A 14,469-nucleotide genomic window follows, 5' to 3' on the forward strand; every position below is an offset into this window, starting at 1 on the left:
TCTGTGGCTACACTCGACTACGGCAGAGTAAATAACATTTGATATGCATAAACAGCCCCTTCCTATTCATTACTGTCAGAGCGTTGGAGTGCAGGAGGCGGAGGTCAACATGTGAAGGTCCTCCTCAGGCAGGAGTAACGCCTGTGGTAGCTGTCAGTCCTCTACCTCCCACCTCCACCACGGCTCAAGCCCTCCCCCTTCTCCATCCTTCTCTTCCTCACCCTTCTATTAGCACAGACTGCAGGTCATAACCTTTCCGTGGCATTTTGCAATTCCACAACCCTTTGATTAGTGCAATATTTACATATTTCACAGCGGAGAGGGCGTTCTTGTGTCGCAGACACTTGAAGTGTTGTAAATGTTTTTGGCCTTTTGCCTGAGAGAAGTGGAGGAGTCTGACTCTCTGGTGGTAGCTGGAGTCCAGGCGGCGTGCTGATGTGTGCCGTAGTGTGTTTGGACACGCCACACAGACGTTGAAATCCCACGCATGCAAGTGCCATTTGGTCTGTTGTGTGGCCCTGGTCTTTTTTCAAAGGGCCGTTTAGAAGCCATTACAGAGGAATACTGCTCCCTGGTGGCAGATCCTGATCAGACCCTCTGACTTGGACAGAGCACAGCAGAAACCACAAAGAAAAAAGCTTTTTTCATGTTTTTAGTGCGATGACAGACAGATGCAGAAGGCGTCATTATACATGAGACACAGACAGACCCATTCTGAGAAATGTCACTGTGGTTAAAACAGTTTAGCTCACAAAACGTCCATCCAACAGGAGGAGACGGACTCTGCAGGCTGGAAACGAACTGGAGAAGGCAGCACCTAATGAAGACATGACGGGGCTTTAAGAGCTCCTCTAAATCTGTGCAAGAATCCACGGAGACGATCAGAAATGTGTTCTGCGGTCCAGTTGGTCAGAGTTTTTATGTGTGGGTCCGGGTTCTTATGGGTTAAGACCACAAGTTGAAGAAAAACACATCCGTCTAATTAGTAAACCCAACACACATGCCTGTAATAAAAACTGCTAGAATAAAACTACCAAAGATGAGCCAGGAAATCCACCAAGAAAAGGAATGATTGCTAGTGTGAATATTACAAAGAAGTTAGAATAAATGTAGAATTTAAACACGAAGCCCCTCCCACTTTTAGTTACTCTGGCAATTTGATTAAAACAATGGGGTTGATTTCCAAAATGGACTTGTTACAAGACCAACAAAAGTGCTATTTATAAATAATGAAAAAAAGATTACAAACTGAAGGACAAAAACTATTCTTTGGCTCTGGGTCCTGTTGTGGGATGCATGGTGGTGCAGTGAGAGGAGGTTGGCGGTTCAAATCCCTGCTGACTGAGTTTAAACGCATGCAAGTGTAGGTTTTCTCCATTCCCCCCACAGCTCCAAAACACACTTCAGAGATTAACTCCAGATTGTCCCTATAGGTGTGATTGTGTGTAAAGACCTGGTGACCTGTTCACCTTTGGCAAACAGTAGCTGGGATAGGCTCCAGCAACCCCAAACGGGATCCAGTGGTTTCAGAAAATAGATTGTTGTAAAGATTTTTGAAGATCTGCAGCAATTTTGAAAAAAATGTTTCCATCTTTTCTCCTGATGGAGAAATTCTAAAATGATGTTTTCCTTTTTAAAAATGTTTTCTCCTTGTGTATTTCTTCAAGTTACACAGAAAAATAAAAGATGGTGAGAAAGAATGAAATGCTCCCCGTAAAATCGGCGATAAATAAACACATTTAAATAAATTTACCTTAGGCTGTGTCGTCTGAACTCTGATAGTTAGCTAAACCTCTCAAACAAGGCTTTTTGATATTTTAGCTGATCTAGATAGAAACATGGAGTTTCCCCAGAGAGGAACATGCAGAAAGTTGAATAAATGATGAGGAAACTATGGAAACTAAAATGAGGACTGGATCCGGTGTGTGGCAGCAAAGCTGGTCTGGCTGCAGAGGCATCAGCCTCATCACTGGGAGCTGCCAAACACCCACAGCTGAGCTTCAAACTGTCAGCTCTCACATTCTGAGTGCAAGACTCCACACTTGATGCTGTTTCACACACACTTCACAAATGAACCAACATAAGGCTGCGTCCTTTTTCCACCTGGTTCTGTACTTCTCGTTTGTCAACCAAACTAACATGTTAGGAAATAAGCAAACTCCGCCCTAACCCGTAACTACTAAAAATCTATATAGTGCTGCATGATGTAGTGCCCTGGATTTTAAAAGCAAATCAGACACCATGATTACTACTATTTATTTTTTTATGCGGTGGATATGACGTATAACTGTTATGAGCGTTTTGCGACGATTATTCATGAGTCCACTGTCTCATGAAGATAAAAACGTTAATGGTTTATTTAAAAGATACATTTAAATACATTTTTTTGGCAAAAATTGTTCTGATGCAATGCATTGTGGTCCATATTCACTGATCTAGTGAGCATCAATGCACACTGGTTTTTCACAGAGACTTCTGGGAAATTTCAAGGGCACTGGATTTTGGAATTGAAACTTCGGAAAGCACTAGAAAACGGCGAACGCCCTACATAGTGAGTAGGGAAGGAATTCAGACACAACCCATGAGAACACTAGTTTGGATGGACATTCAGATGTCTGTCTCATATCATGGCTGTCTGTCTTTAGACATGAACCCCCTCCATCTATGTCCACACTCAACTGCTTCTCTCCACTCACCGTTTTTCCACACTATAGCGCTCAATAAATGGTCTGTTTTAGAAACATACCGAACCAAATGAGGTTGAAGAGTCCATCAGTCAGTCAGATTTTATTTGATCAAAATGCAAAAGTCCATCAGTGGTCGGTTGCAGAGAGAATAGGTTGACTTCATCTTCCGTAGATTATTGTTTCAGAACTTTAAAGTGTCACCTGGCAGCAAACAGTCTGACAGCCTCGGCTGTGGGCTTCTAACAGGACTGAGGGTTTTCAGGGCTGTTCAACTGTAAAAGGAAAGACAAAAACAGCCATCAATGAAAGCTTTTCTGCCAGTTTAACTGATCTGCTTTGTCTCATTAAGACCATGAGCTGGAGAGCAGAGCTTATTCCCCTCTTTTTGCTAGCAACACACTGGAAAACGTGCAGGGCACAGCAGAAGCAGAAGAAGCTTCAGTCCAGAGTGGCAGAGTTACAGGGACGAAGAGTTGGGGGTAACAGGGGTGTCACATGGCAGAAAACAGTCTGCAGCTGGGTTAGAATGTGCACCTTTGTTTTTTTTAAACAGATGAAGGCTTTTAGTGTGGAAACGACGGTAGTTTAAAGCAGTTTCCTTCTGGTTCTGCACTTTTTGGGTATAACCCCACAAAATATTAATCTTGTTCATCACTGGTAAAAGTATTCCTGAAAAGTATTGTGCCAAAAACACTTGAACCACATCTTCTCACCGGAGACTTTTGCATGAAAACCTTTGGGTTTAAAATCATTTCAAACTAGGCTTGGACTTTTAAAACATTACAGGAAGTCTTTGCTTTTTAAATCTTCCTCTTGTTTTAAATTTGAAACATGGTATATCAAGGCCACCTTCTAATGTGAACTCTTTTCTGTTTCATTCGTTTCTGCGAACGCTCATTGAAACTGTGACACTTGAGACAGGGCTTGGACTTTTAAAAAATGACTTTGGAGCCTCTCTGCCTACATTCTTCTGTACTCTCAGAAGTCGGTCACCTGCTAACTGGAGCCTTATGCAACATATTTTTGACAGATGGTATGGATTTCACACAACTGCCATCCAATTATCTAAAGCAAGAAATGATCTGATTTCACATTTCTGGACAGCCAGTCTTATTTGAATACTATAGGAAAAGTTATTTTTTTAAGTGGTAAAATTGTATGTATATGCAAAAAGAAATAGAGACAGGAATTCACTCTTACTCCAGCTGAATGTGAAAAAAAGGCTTACTTGTCAGATTGTCAAGTTTGTGGAGTAACAAAAGTGTCAGGAAGACAGCATCGGGGAAAAAGAGTGCTGCGGGAGACGTTTCAACAACCTAGGAAGCACTACATCTGAAGAAAACCCATGCCTTCACAGTTTTTACTTTCCTCTGAATCCAAAGGTTTTTATGCTTTATCCAAACACTTTTAAGTACAAAAACACAAAATCTCACCAAATATGTGTGCCTGGTTTCTAGTTTAAATATTTGATCACACTTGATTTAAGACATAGCTAACTTCCTAGTAACTTTTTAAGCATGTTTTTTTTATGTTACACAATATTTTGAAGCAAAAGTTTTGTTTGTGAATGGTGAGGGGTCTTGATTTAAGACACACATTTGCTTGATTTGGAGAGAACTGGAAAGTTTTATTTGACTCATAATAATTAGAGATTTTTAAAAAAAAAAGTTACCTTGAAATATGTAATTCTGGTCTTATCTTTTAAGAGGATTATCGTCTAGAATTAAGGATAGTTAGATTGTTGTAGCACTTAGCTGTGTTGAGCGCACTACATCAAAGAATTGACAGAAAATTCAAATTTCTTGGAATTAAAATGTTTCCATTCCCTTTGAAGAAATCCACAGAAAAAAATGATCAGAAAAAGCCCCTCTACTGCCTCTAGTGGAATAATGAGGAACTACATGGCAGAAAACATTGATCAAGTTTAACCAACGTTTGGACCACGCTAATGAGAAAGGTGTCTCAGAAATGTGTGTATCAAATATGATATAAATGGTTATTAAGGGTTGAAATATGACATGTTTGGGAGGGGGGCATAATTTACCTACTTTGAAGGGACAAGCTCTTTTTGGAGTAATACTTTCCAGTAATAACTTTAATACATCTTTTCAATAACCAGAGCAACGGACTTAAATATAAGTGTTTATATCCACTTTCTTCATTTAATATTTGTCATGATTTGAGTTTTTTCTTCTTTTTTGTTTCAGTCATGATTAGAGTTCTGCTTCCTGTTTTATTTTGAAGGTTTCCTGCATGTCATGGTTCTGGGTTTTACTTCCCTGGTTTCTATCTCCCCTGATCGTTTTCACCGGTGTCTCGTCAGTCCTGTTTGTCAGTCCTGGTTCTGCCTTCCTCTGTCATCATCATCATCATCATCATCATCATTTCTTTGATTGTCTTCTCCCATGTCTGCCTGGTTACCCTGACGTTTGGTTTGGTTTGGTTTCCCTGCTCAGCAGCGCCTTTTGTTTGGAAATAAAACCCTTTGTCTTGGAACCTTGTGCCAGCCTGTCTCTGCATTTTGGGTCCTTCATCAACCCTCAAACAATTTTATCTTAATAAAGCGTGACATCAAAACTAAATATTAGGATTTTCTTCTTGGAAAGATTCCACTAATCCAAATGGCAGTTTTTTTCACTTGTAACAAAGAAAAAAAAAATTTGTAATTATATTTCTTGATAAAAACATTATTTCCAGTGTTATTGTGCCCAAGAAATTTGGTGAACATGAAGTATTACATTACAAATAGAATTTCTTAAAGACTTTTGCCACAAAATGTTACCCAGATTTGGATAAAACCACCCGGTAAAATAAAATAAAAAACACATGTTTAAAAAAAAGGAAACCCCTTCCTGCAGTCATACCTGTGCAAAACCAAAGGCTTCAACAGGAGCCACAGCTCTCCTGTGGCTGATAAAGACGTAGAAAAAGTGTTCCTGTCTATCATTTCGAAGGCAGCCTGGCATATTTTCTGCCTCAGTCAGTCACTCAGCGTTTCTCTGCTGGGTGACAGAAAGAAAGGGTGTCAGCGAAAAGGTTTTCCAGGGAGCTCAAGGCCGTCACATCTGCCTTCTCATGACTGATGCGGTTGGTAAGAGTGACGGGCAGCCCAAGTCTTTTCTCAGCCTGCAGGCCTGCCTGGCATTAACGTTATGTGCCATGTTCTCAGAGGGAACCTGTCATTCAGCTGTCACTCAGATCGACAGACAGATGGTGCACACAGACACAGAGCATGAAAGAGACTGGCAAAGTGGCAGCAGATCTCTGGGTGGTTGCCCGTAGTTGAAGGTTGCAGGTTTCTCGTCACTGCTGCTTGGCAGCTCGACTTTGACGGCGAGGCCACACGCGGACATCGATGTGACAACGAGACCCGGACAGGCATGGGAGTCTGCATCCATCAAATGTGTCACATGATATGAAAGGCAGCAGCTGGCAGGGTGGCTTTGACTGGATGTGCTTTCACCTCCACTCTGTCAATCTGGAAGAGTCTTCTGCAGGTAATGAACACGGAGCAAATCAGAGGATTCATGCAGCTCCGGGGTCAGCATGGAGGACTGTAGAGTCCTTCCCAGCTCATCTCAAAGACAAATTCAAAATACACCATCGCCGTCTTGAAGGCAATTACTGTGTTTGTATTTTGAAGTGTGATTTCTATAGTTTGAAGCTGACTTAACATCTGTCAATAAACAGAGAAAACACAAAACTCCAGAAAAAACTAAATCTGAAATTTAGCTTTGAAAATATTCTAAATGGAAATGTTGGCCACACAGTTTGAGTAATGTCAAACTAAAGCAGGTGTTTTATAAGATTAAATGTGTGGCCTTGCAATAGATTGGTGATCTCGTGTTTACCCCCTTTGCCAAACAGTAGCTGGGATAGGCTCCAGCAACCTCAAGACTTTGAAAGGGATTGAGCGGGTTCAGAAGACGGATGGAAGATTAAATGTTGTCAGAGAAGAGGCGGTGCCTCAATTTGTGACATCACAATGCGAGAACCCGCTCGCTTTTGTGGATTGGGAGGGGCTGGTGCTCAGAGAGCAGGTTTTTAGAGGAATACTCAGAAATGCTTGAATGGATGAAAATACCACTTTGGGGTTTCCTTTTGCAGGGAAGGAACATTATAATACACTTACAAGCTTATGGTGTAAGCCTTTTAAGTTTACCCAGTTAGTGTCAAAACACTTGACTTTATTTCTGTGGTTACAAAACTTCAAAGGTTGTAGGTCCAAAGGATAGGTGGGTTTTTTTTTCTTCTCTGCAGCTGCATTTATTAATGAAAACATGCTACATTGAATTTAACTCAACTGTTTTTTAATTTGGAGTATTTTGCCGTCTGTTTTTATTTGACATTTTACTGAATTGGAAAATTCTAGAATTAATTTGCAGTTCAGACACTTACATCTGTTCTGAAACGCTTCATTGTGCTTCTGGTTTCTGCAAGATGAGAATCAGAAAGTGCAATTCCTAAGACTATTTGAACATTTAAACAGATAAAAGAAGGTATTTAAACAAAAAGAAAAAGCTCTTCACTGTGTGTCATTTTTCATAATACTATATGACTGTTCTGCATGGGTCCTGGTTTGAGGTAAAAGATGCTAATTTGTCTGGATTGACTGGATGAATGACAAATATTACTATTTTGTACTAATTTCTAACTTCTCAAAAGGTTTTTAAGAGTAACCGTAGATTTATATATCAATCATTTGGTTCTTCAAAACACCCCATAGTCAAGTCTTGAAACAGGTTTGCCTGTCGGGCCGCTAACCCAGAAAAGGTGTCGAGTGTTTGGTCCCAAAGTCAGAGTCAGAAACAAGCAACAGCCAGACGAAACCCCGACAGCAGGAGTCGTTGTGGGTGTCTTTATTGTGGACATAACATCTTTCTGAAATGATGTACAAAAGTTTAACAGAACTGGCTCAGACGAGGTAGAGCTTTCACATGGGCCTGCTGGATCGACATCTATAAGATATTAAAACAAAAACCACCCAGTAATATAAAAACAAAGCCTCCTCTCTGCTTCTGTCCTCTTATTCTTCCTGAAATTTAAATAAATATGGATATCAATCAAGCACATTTGGAATAATGTCTCCTAAGGTAAGTGAATTATGAATCACAACAAAAACAAAAGGCATACAGACCCAAATCATACTGTTTAAGAGGCATGTCACAGAAAAAGAATCACTGCCAGAGAACCGTTTGCCCGTCACTCTGTGTGCAGTAAAAAGAAGAAAATCATAAATTTAAGTAAAGATAAAGGCTAAAAACTCACTTTAGTTTTTTTCTAAAAAAAAAAGAAAAGCACCGCTAACATTATCTGACTTGCCATAAGGAAAATGTAGCTAAGCAGCTGTGCCACACAGCCTACACTGAACAAATCACTTCTCAATGAAATCTACATAATCTTTCTAATATTCCCACAAACAAACCCAAAACAAAAGCATATAGACCAGAAAAGACATTAAAATGTATCAGCCGGCACATTGAAAGGAGACATTCTTAAAGAAAGCTTAGCTAGAAGTGACCAAATGAAAATGGTTAAAGCACTAAGCTATTGTCCAAGTGCACCAGTAATGCCTTTTGGTTTCTACCACTGTGTATAAAGGGTTTGGTAAGAGTAGATCACAGATATACAGTTTATATACACCCGCCCCCACTTCATAGTTCAGTAAGTCACACTTTGGAGTACAAATTCTGACGAGTTCAACGTAAAGGGAATTCTTTACAACATGGGTATTAGTACTACACTACTTTAAAGGCTAAAAAAACAAGTTCAAGTATATTTACTACATACACCCTCCAGATACACAGCTAAGTGTATAATCAGGCATAATTAAGCACACTGTGTTGTATGCATGACTCAACAACCTATGTTACATAAAAAGTAGCTGATCAGCAAGCAGTACTAAGTTTCTCCATTAGGAGAACCTCCAGTCAAGGATTAGTCTGGAACCTTCTGAGCCTTTTCCACTTCCTGCTTCTGACAAACTAGGAAAGCATGGCTGATCACGGATCACTTCAGAGCGAAAAGAAAAACTACGAGGAAACAGTCCTGCTTTGAATTTCATGAACATGGAGCTAAGGTTCAACTGGCTTCTATCGCTATAAAGAGGTAGGATAGTGTGCAAAGCATCTAGAACGGAGGCTGGAAAACACCGATGCAGTCAGTGTGGAGAGGTTTGGAAAAGAACGCACCAACACACGTCGCACACTCACAAACGGCTTGGCTAAGGCTGCAACATTTGTACAATTCAAAAGATTCTAAAGGTTTCAATTATTTAGCCCTAAAATCCACAGGAGCCCGATCCAGCCTCTGTCTTCCACTGACCCCCAGGAATGCTAAATTTCACATTCACTACCTCAAACTGACATCGTAGCAATCTGGTTTGCTGTTCAGTGCAAGAGGTTACGCAACACAACAAGCATTGTTACTGCTAACTGTCATTGCAGGCTATGCTAACATATGTTGGGTGTATTTGTTTGGCTCTTTTTTTATCTTTAAAACTAACAGTCAAGTAATGCAATCTGAGAAATGTACTTTCTTGTGAAAAGACGGATAGGCAGAGCAGGGCAACATCTCTCTTTAGGGTCAGCTAACTTAAATAGGAAACGTTAGCTAGCTAGCTAGCTTTCCTGAACAAGACAGGAAAAGGAAATCAAGAGTTTTGACTCGGCTTTTCCTCCACTGTTGCACATTTTGGGTTTAAATGTGCAAGTTATCTACACAAAGACAAAAAGGAATGCAAAATGTCATCCAAAAAAGTACTTTTTTCTGTTATTTTTACGCATCTTCAATTAGTTGGGAGGCACAGTGTGAGAATGTGGTCTACCGCTCGTCAAAAACAACTGCTGAGTTTAACTAAACATACTCATGATGACGGGCTCTGACTGACAGGTAATAAAAACCATAAAAGAAAGACACACAGAGCAACAAGCTGCAGCTCTGTATGCGCAATCCAAATACAAGCTTACTTTCTTCCTTCAAGCTTTTCACTCTGGCCACAAAGCAACACTAAAACATTTTTTTGTTGGATCCCAGCACAAAAAAAAAAAAAACTGTGATGCAAAGGATTTAATGTCATTGTTCTTTGAGAGTTGTCTTTTTTGTTTGAAAACTTTTTCCTGCTTCATTGTAAGTTTGTTTTAATTTGAGGACATTTCTCTGTACAAGGACAACTGTACTTTATAAATGGCACCACCTTTTAGGTCTCCTTTCTAAACATCAGCTGTGATGTGTCTGACCGCTTACTGCATCGCCTTCTCTCTCCTGCAGTGTCTTAGTTGTCCTGAAAGCTGCTCCAACTCACTCAACTCTAAAGAAAAACCTTTAAAAATATGGAGGAGGCACCAAGAGCAGACGCGCGTTGCCAGTCCTCAAATGAAAACAAGCAGCTGCATAAAGAGTTCAGTTTAAACTTGACATTTCCTGTAGGGTATCACTTGACAACTTCACATCTTTGAATCTCAATAACTGCAGCTGAAGGCAAATCCATCAATTTCATATATAAAAAGACCAGAAGAAGCAAACAGCTGAATATCGGTTGTCCTGCTGAAAAAAAAAAAGACACTTAACATTTCACTGCTTGTTTCTTCACTTTTTCCAAAGTGCACTTTCAGTATGGTGATCATGTTTTAGCTTCACCAAAAAAAAAAAAAAACAGAACAGGAAACAAAACAAGAAAACTACAGGAAATCAATTCTAGAGAGTCCCCCTGGGCAACAAGAGTTCATCTTGTGCCCTAACTTCAAAGCTTTTCAGGTCTGGTATCCAGGTTTGGAGGGCTGTGGGACTCCCTGGCTTGGGCGCTTTTCAATGTTGGGGTTTATCAGTCTGGAGGTCTTGCTGCTGGGGTGATTGTGGTGTTGCTGGCTGTTTGGAAACCAGAGCCCCTCGCTCCTCCTGGCTTAGCAGCCCGTTCTTTGAGTCAGGGTACTGGCTGTTGTCAAAAGGCATATGGTGGACACTCTGAACGTGCGTCTTTAGGTTCCCTTTCTGAGAGGCTCGGTATGGGCAGAGCTGGCAGCAGAATGGCCTTTCCCCTGAAGGGCACACAAAGAAAGTCTCAAGGTCAGCTGGACAGCCTAGGTGATATCCTGGACAAGACTGAGACTTCTGAGTACATACAAGCTTAAGCAAACACAGAAAACACAAGAAATAGATGATAGCAGTCAGCTGGAAGTGAGGAAACATTAAGTAGGTCAAATGAAGAATTCACATTTCATTAAGAGCTCATTTGACCCTTGTGCTATCCTATGACCCCACCCTTACATGGACGTGTTCTCCCTACCATGACAAAGGTGGATAAAGGTGGAAAGATTTCATGTAATCCATGGGCACCAGTGAAGATCAGAAATCATTGAAGAAAAAAGGTTCAGAGCACTGTCTAGTGGGTCTAAATGACCCAACTCCCAATGTTAAAGTGCCTAGGATGGCACAAGGGTAAATGCTATGTTCACACCGGCCTCTGTAACGTTTAAGCGACCACTTTCAATGACAAGTCCATGTAAACGCGCGTATCTCTGCGTTTTGGGCTTTGGCGTTCCAAACTCTCACATTCACTGTCGTTATGCAAGTTTGTACGTTCATTTTTGGGCTCTACGTACAAGATGTGCCGTCTTTTAATAGAGAGCCAGCCGTTTGAAAATTGTTAATGGGGGCACCAATGGCACCAAGTCTTTCATATATCGGAATGGAGCTCTGAAAGAAATAGCCTGCCCCGCTTCGAAATTCAAGCCTCCTCCAACTGATAGTGCATGCACTAGTAATGGATAGCGACCGTCCAGTGTGAACGCTGTATGTTAAAAGAGCGTTTCTGACCGTGTGACGCATGCCCGGTGTGAACGACGCATAAGTTCTCGACTTTGAAGCGATGGAGGAACTCTCCATTTGCACTCTGCCAGCTGTAGAAGAGTGCCACACATCTCCTCTCTGAACAGTCCCACTCTTTTGTCCGTCTCAATCAGCTGGGCCACTCCACGCACCTCCCAAAAACACAAATACACCTCCCAACCCACTCTACATACCCTCTACTCCCTCTTCTAATTAGACTGACCTACAATGGCACAGACACCTCTACACAAAACAAATGAGAGTGCCATTTAATTGCACCTAATTATCATTTTGATAAATGGAAGAATATCAAAGCGGGAAAACAAATGACTCCCCCGGCCCCTCCCACACCTTTCTCTCCTAGAAGAAGTAATGGGGAAATATAGCTGTTATCATACATCATCAGAAACAAAACAGAAAGAAGAGAAATAGAGGAAGGGTGGGTACAAAAAGAGAGATAAAAACACCAAAAAAAAGGTGTAATTAATCACAAAAATCACACTGAGGAAACAGAAAAGCATCTGGAAGGATGGCGAGACGTGAGAGGAAAGCAAGAACCTCCACCGTGTCGTCCTGTGAGGAAACATTGCTGACGGGACCGGTGTACTACATTAAACTAAAGGTTATCGTCACCATAACGCAGCGTCGACACTACATCTAATTGGACCCCTCTGCTGCTCCCATCACTCACGGCGTGAATCTGTGTGGGATTGTGTGTTTCTGATGCATGCGATTAATTATGATGCCAGTGCAGAGTTTAGACGCCAGCTTTCTAGAAGTGTCAATACGGAGCTGGTTCGACTCCTGCAGTCCTTGCTGGTGTTAGAGACTCTTCCTATTATGAGTGACTGGAGAGTCTCAGAGTTGTATTACAATGGTTTTGTATTTGTCAGGTGCCACAGTTGTGTGGAGAACACCCTGATGTACTCACACACTAAGATTCCTTTGGATATTTTCCACAGTTTGGATGAAAATGTCCCAATTATCTCATCCAGCTTAAGATGTCCGCAGGTACATAAAGGTTAGACACATAAATGTGAAATCTCTATATGAGGGTATTCTCTTCTTGCATTCATAAATTGCAGAATTGCTTCTGTTCATTGAGTTCCTTGTTGTTGAGTTCCTTAACACATAATGTAATGCCTCAGTCACATGCACCCAAACATACGACCCGCTCGTCGTACAGAGGAGCGGTAGGGAGCACGGGTGTTTTACGACCACCTTAAGGGTACCAGTATTGCTTGCGTGGTACAAAAGGTAATTGTAAGGATAATGCAAGTTACACGCACTTCTAATGTACAGGTGATGCCCTGGTACCTTAAGCCACACTTCAGGGCACGTGATGGTGCCTGCAGGGTACCCACACGAACTTACCCTAACGTGTTAAGGGTTTGCTATGACCTGCTCCCCATTGCATACCCAAAGAGGAAAATGTGCATGAACATGTTTGCTCTACGGGTTCACCGAGCGGTCTACGATCTGGATGTTTCCTGTACAGGTTTGCCCATTTTTCTCCAGCAGTCAGCCCGTATTCAATTATAAGGGCAACTATGACTAGGGCATTATTTATTTTAAAGTGTAGACTTTGACTGAACAAATATGTTACCTGTTTTTTTTAAACATTTTTAGTATTTTTATTAATCATTTAAATTCAAATAAATGATTTAAAGTAAGGTTATTAGTTAGTCCACAGGTAGTCTTCCACTAACTTTGGGCTGAGCATTCATTGTTGGAAGGATGAGCCCCATTTGATGACTGGAGTTCATCAAGTCCAGAGTGCATATAATTGCAACAAAAGCCCGAACCATGAAGACTCTGCCCCTGTGCTTTAAAGCTGGGATTTTCTTTTGTAAATCTGCAGTTCTGCCTTCCTGCTTTCATGAGGGAGGGGCCATACTCTATATTCTTTCTCACAGACCATCAATCTGAAACCTAATGAAGTGACTGAGGCCTGTAGAGTCCCAGAAAGAGTTCATTTCAAAAACGCTGAGCATTTCCTGGTTTGACTCTGGCAGGATGTTTTGTTTTTGTCTTTTTGCAGTCCTATGAAAGCACAAATGATTTTTCTTGTGGTTTCAGCTTATAGTGACACATGAAAAGCACGGTTTTATGACCTGGTAAGGTCGTCTTTTTGCTCTTTTATCCCGATAGAAAAGGCACTTTTAGAGTCTGGAATCTTTTAGTCTTTAGAGCTAAAGTAAGAATGTACAAGTGTGGGAGTCCAGATGCAGCTTTTCCATGAGAAACCTGTCATGTGTGATACACGTGCACCTGGAAACACAAAAGCGTCACGTGTGATCCAGCAGCGTGTGAGAACACCAGGTGTTAATGGCAGGTGCACAGGGAACGTCGTGGGACTCACACAGGAACAGAGAATAAAACTCACACAGGATGGAAGGCTGCGCGGCTGACACAAACGTGCACACACACACACACACACACACATGCAAAAGTAAGGCAGCAATGATGAGAGACATGCAGAAGCAATGAAGGAGCCCAGTGCTTTAGCCAATGTGCCACATACTTGTTTGGGAGCTTCAGAAGCGATGGCGTGAGCGTCAGTACCTCTGAGGAGTCCATTATAATCAAACCTGACTGTGGGGGGAGAAGGAGAGGGAAGAGGAGGAAGAGGGAGAGGAGGAGGAAGGGGAAGGAGGAGGAGGGCATTTGGTTAAATGCTCTACCAGATCCACATGAGTTTTTTTTTTTTTTTTGCCTTCTCCACCACCGTCGGCACAAAGTAACATTTGCCACCAGCGCCCTCGCTAATCGAGTGAAGCTGGCAGTGATGATGATGGTGATGATGGTGGTGATGATGGTGATGAAACCTGGTGGAGGCAAGTCAGTGATTTAATATGACGCATGTTAATGGAGGCCTCGGGGTGGCTGGCCTTTTCTGTGCGCGCACGTCCATAGTGAAGACAACTGTGGGTGACAACATTAATTACAGCCTCTC

The 14,469-nt window shown here is 41.5% G+C and overlaps 1 protein-coding gene across 6 annotated transcripts in view; it reads right to left on the minus strand.

The window, feature by feature from the left end:
- Positions 1-7,531: 7,531 nt before the first annotated feature.
- Positions 7,532-14,469, minus strand: part of znf516 (zinc finger protein 516) — a 60,539-nt gene continuing 53,601 nt past the window's right edge. For 4 of the 6 annotated variants that reach the window (XM_011473315.4, XM_078933187.1, XM_023963937.2 and 1 more), the window contains one exon: positions 7,532-10,723. In XM_011473315.4, the coding sequence (XP_011471617.1) occupies positions 10,494-10,723 (230 nt within the window). In that variant the 3' untranslated portion in view covers positions 7,532-10,493. Of the gene's footprint in view, positions 10,724-14,037; positions 14,109-14,469 lie in introns of all 6 variants that reach the window. The other 2 variants (XM_078933188.1, XM_023963939.2) reach the window with 1 other exon arrangement.

Source organism: Oryzias latipes, chromosome 16 (genome assembly GCF_053564925.1).
Source record: "Oryzias latipes strain Hd-rR chromosome 16, Olatipes_Hd-rR_3.1".
Classification (NCBI taxonomy): Eukaryota; Metazoa; Chordata; class Actinopteri; order Beloniformes; family Adrianichthyidae; genus Oryzias; species Oryzias latipes.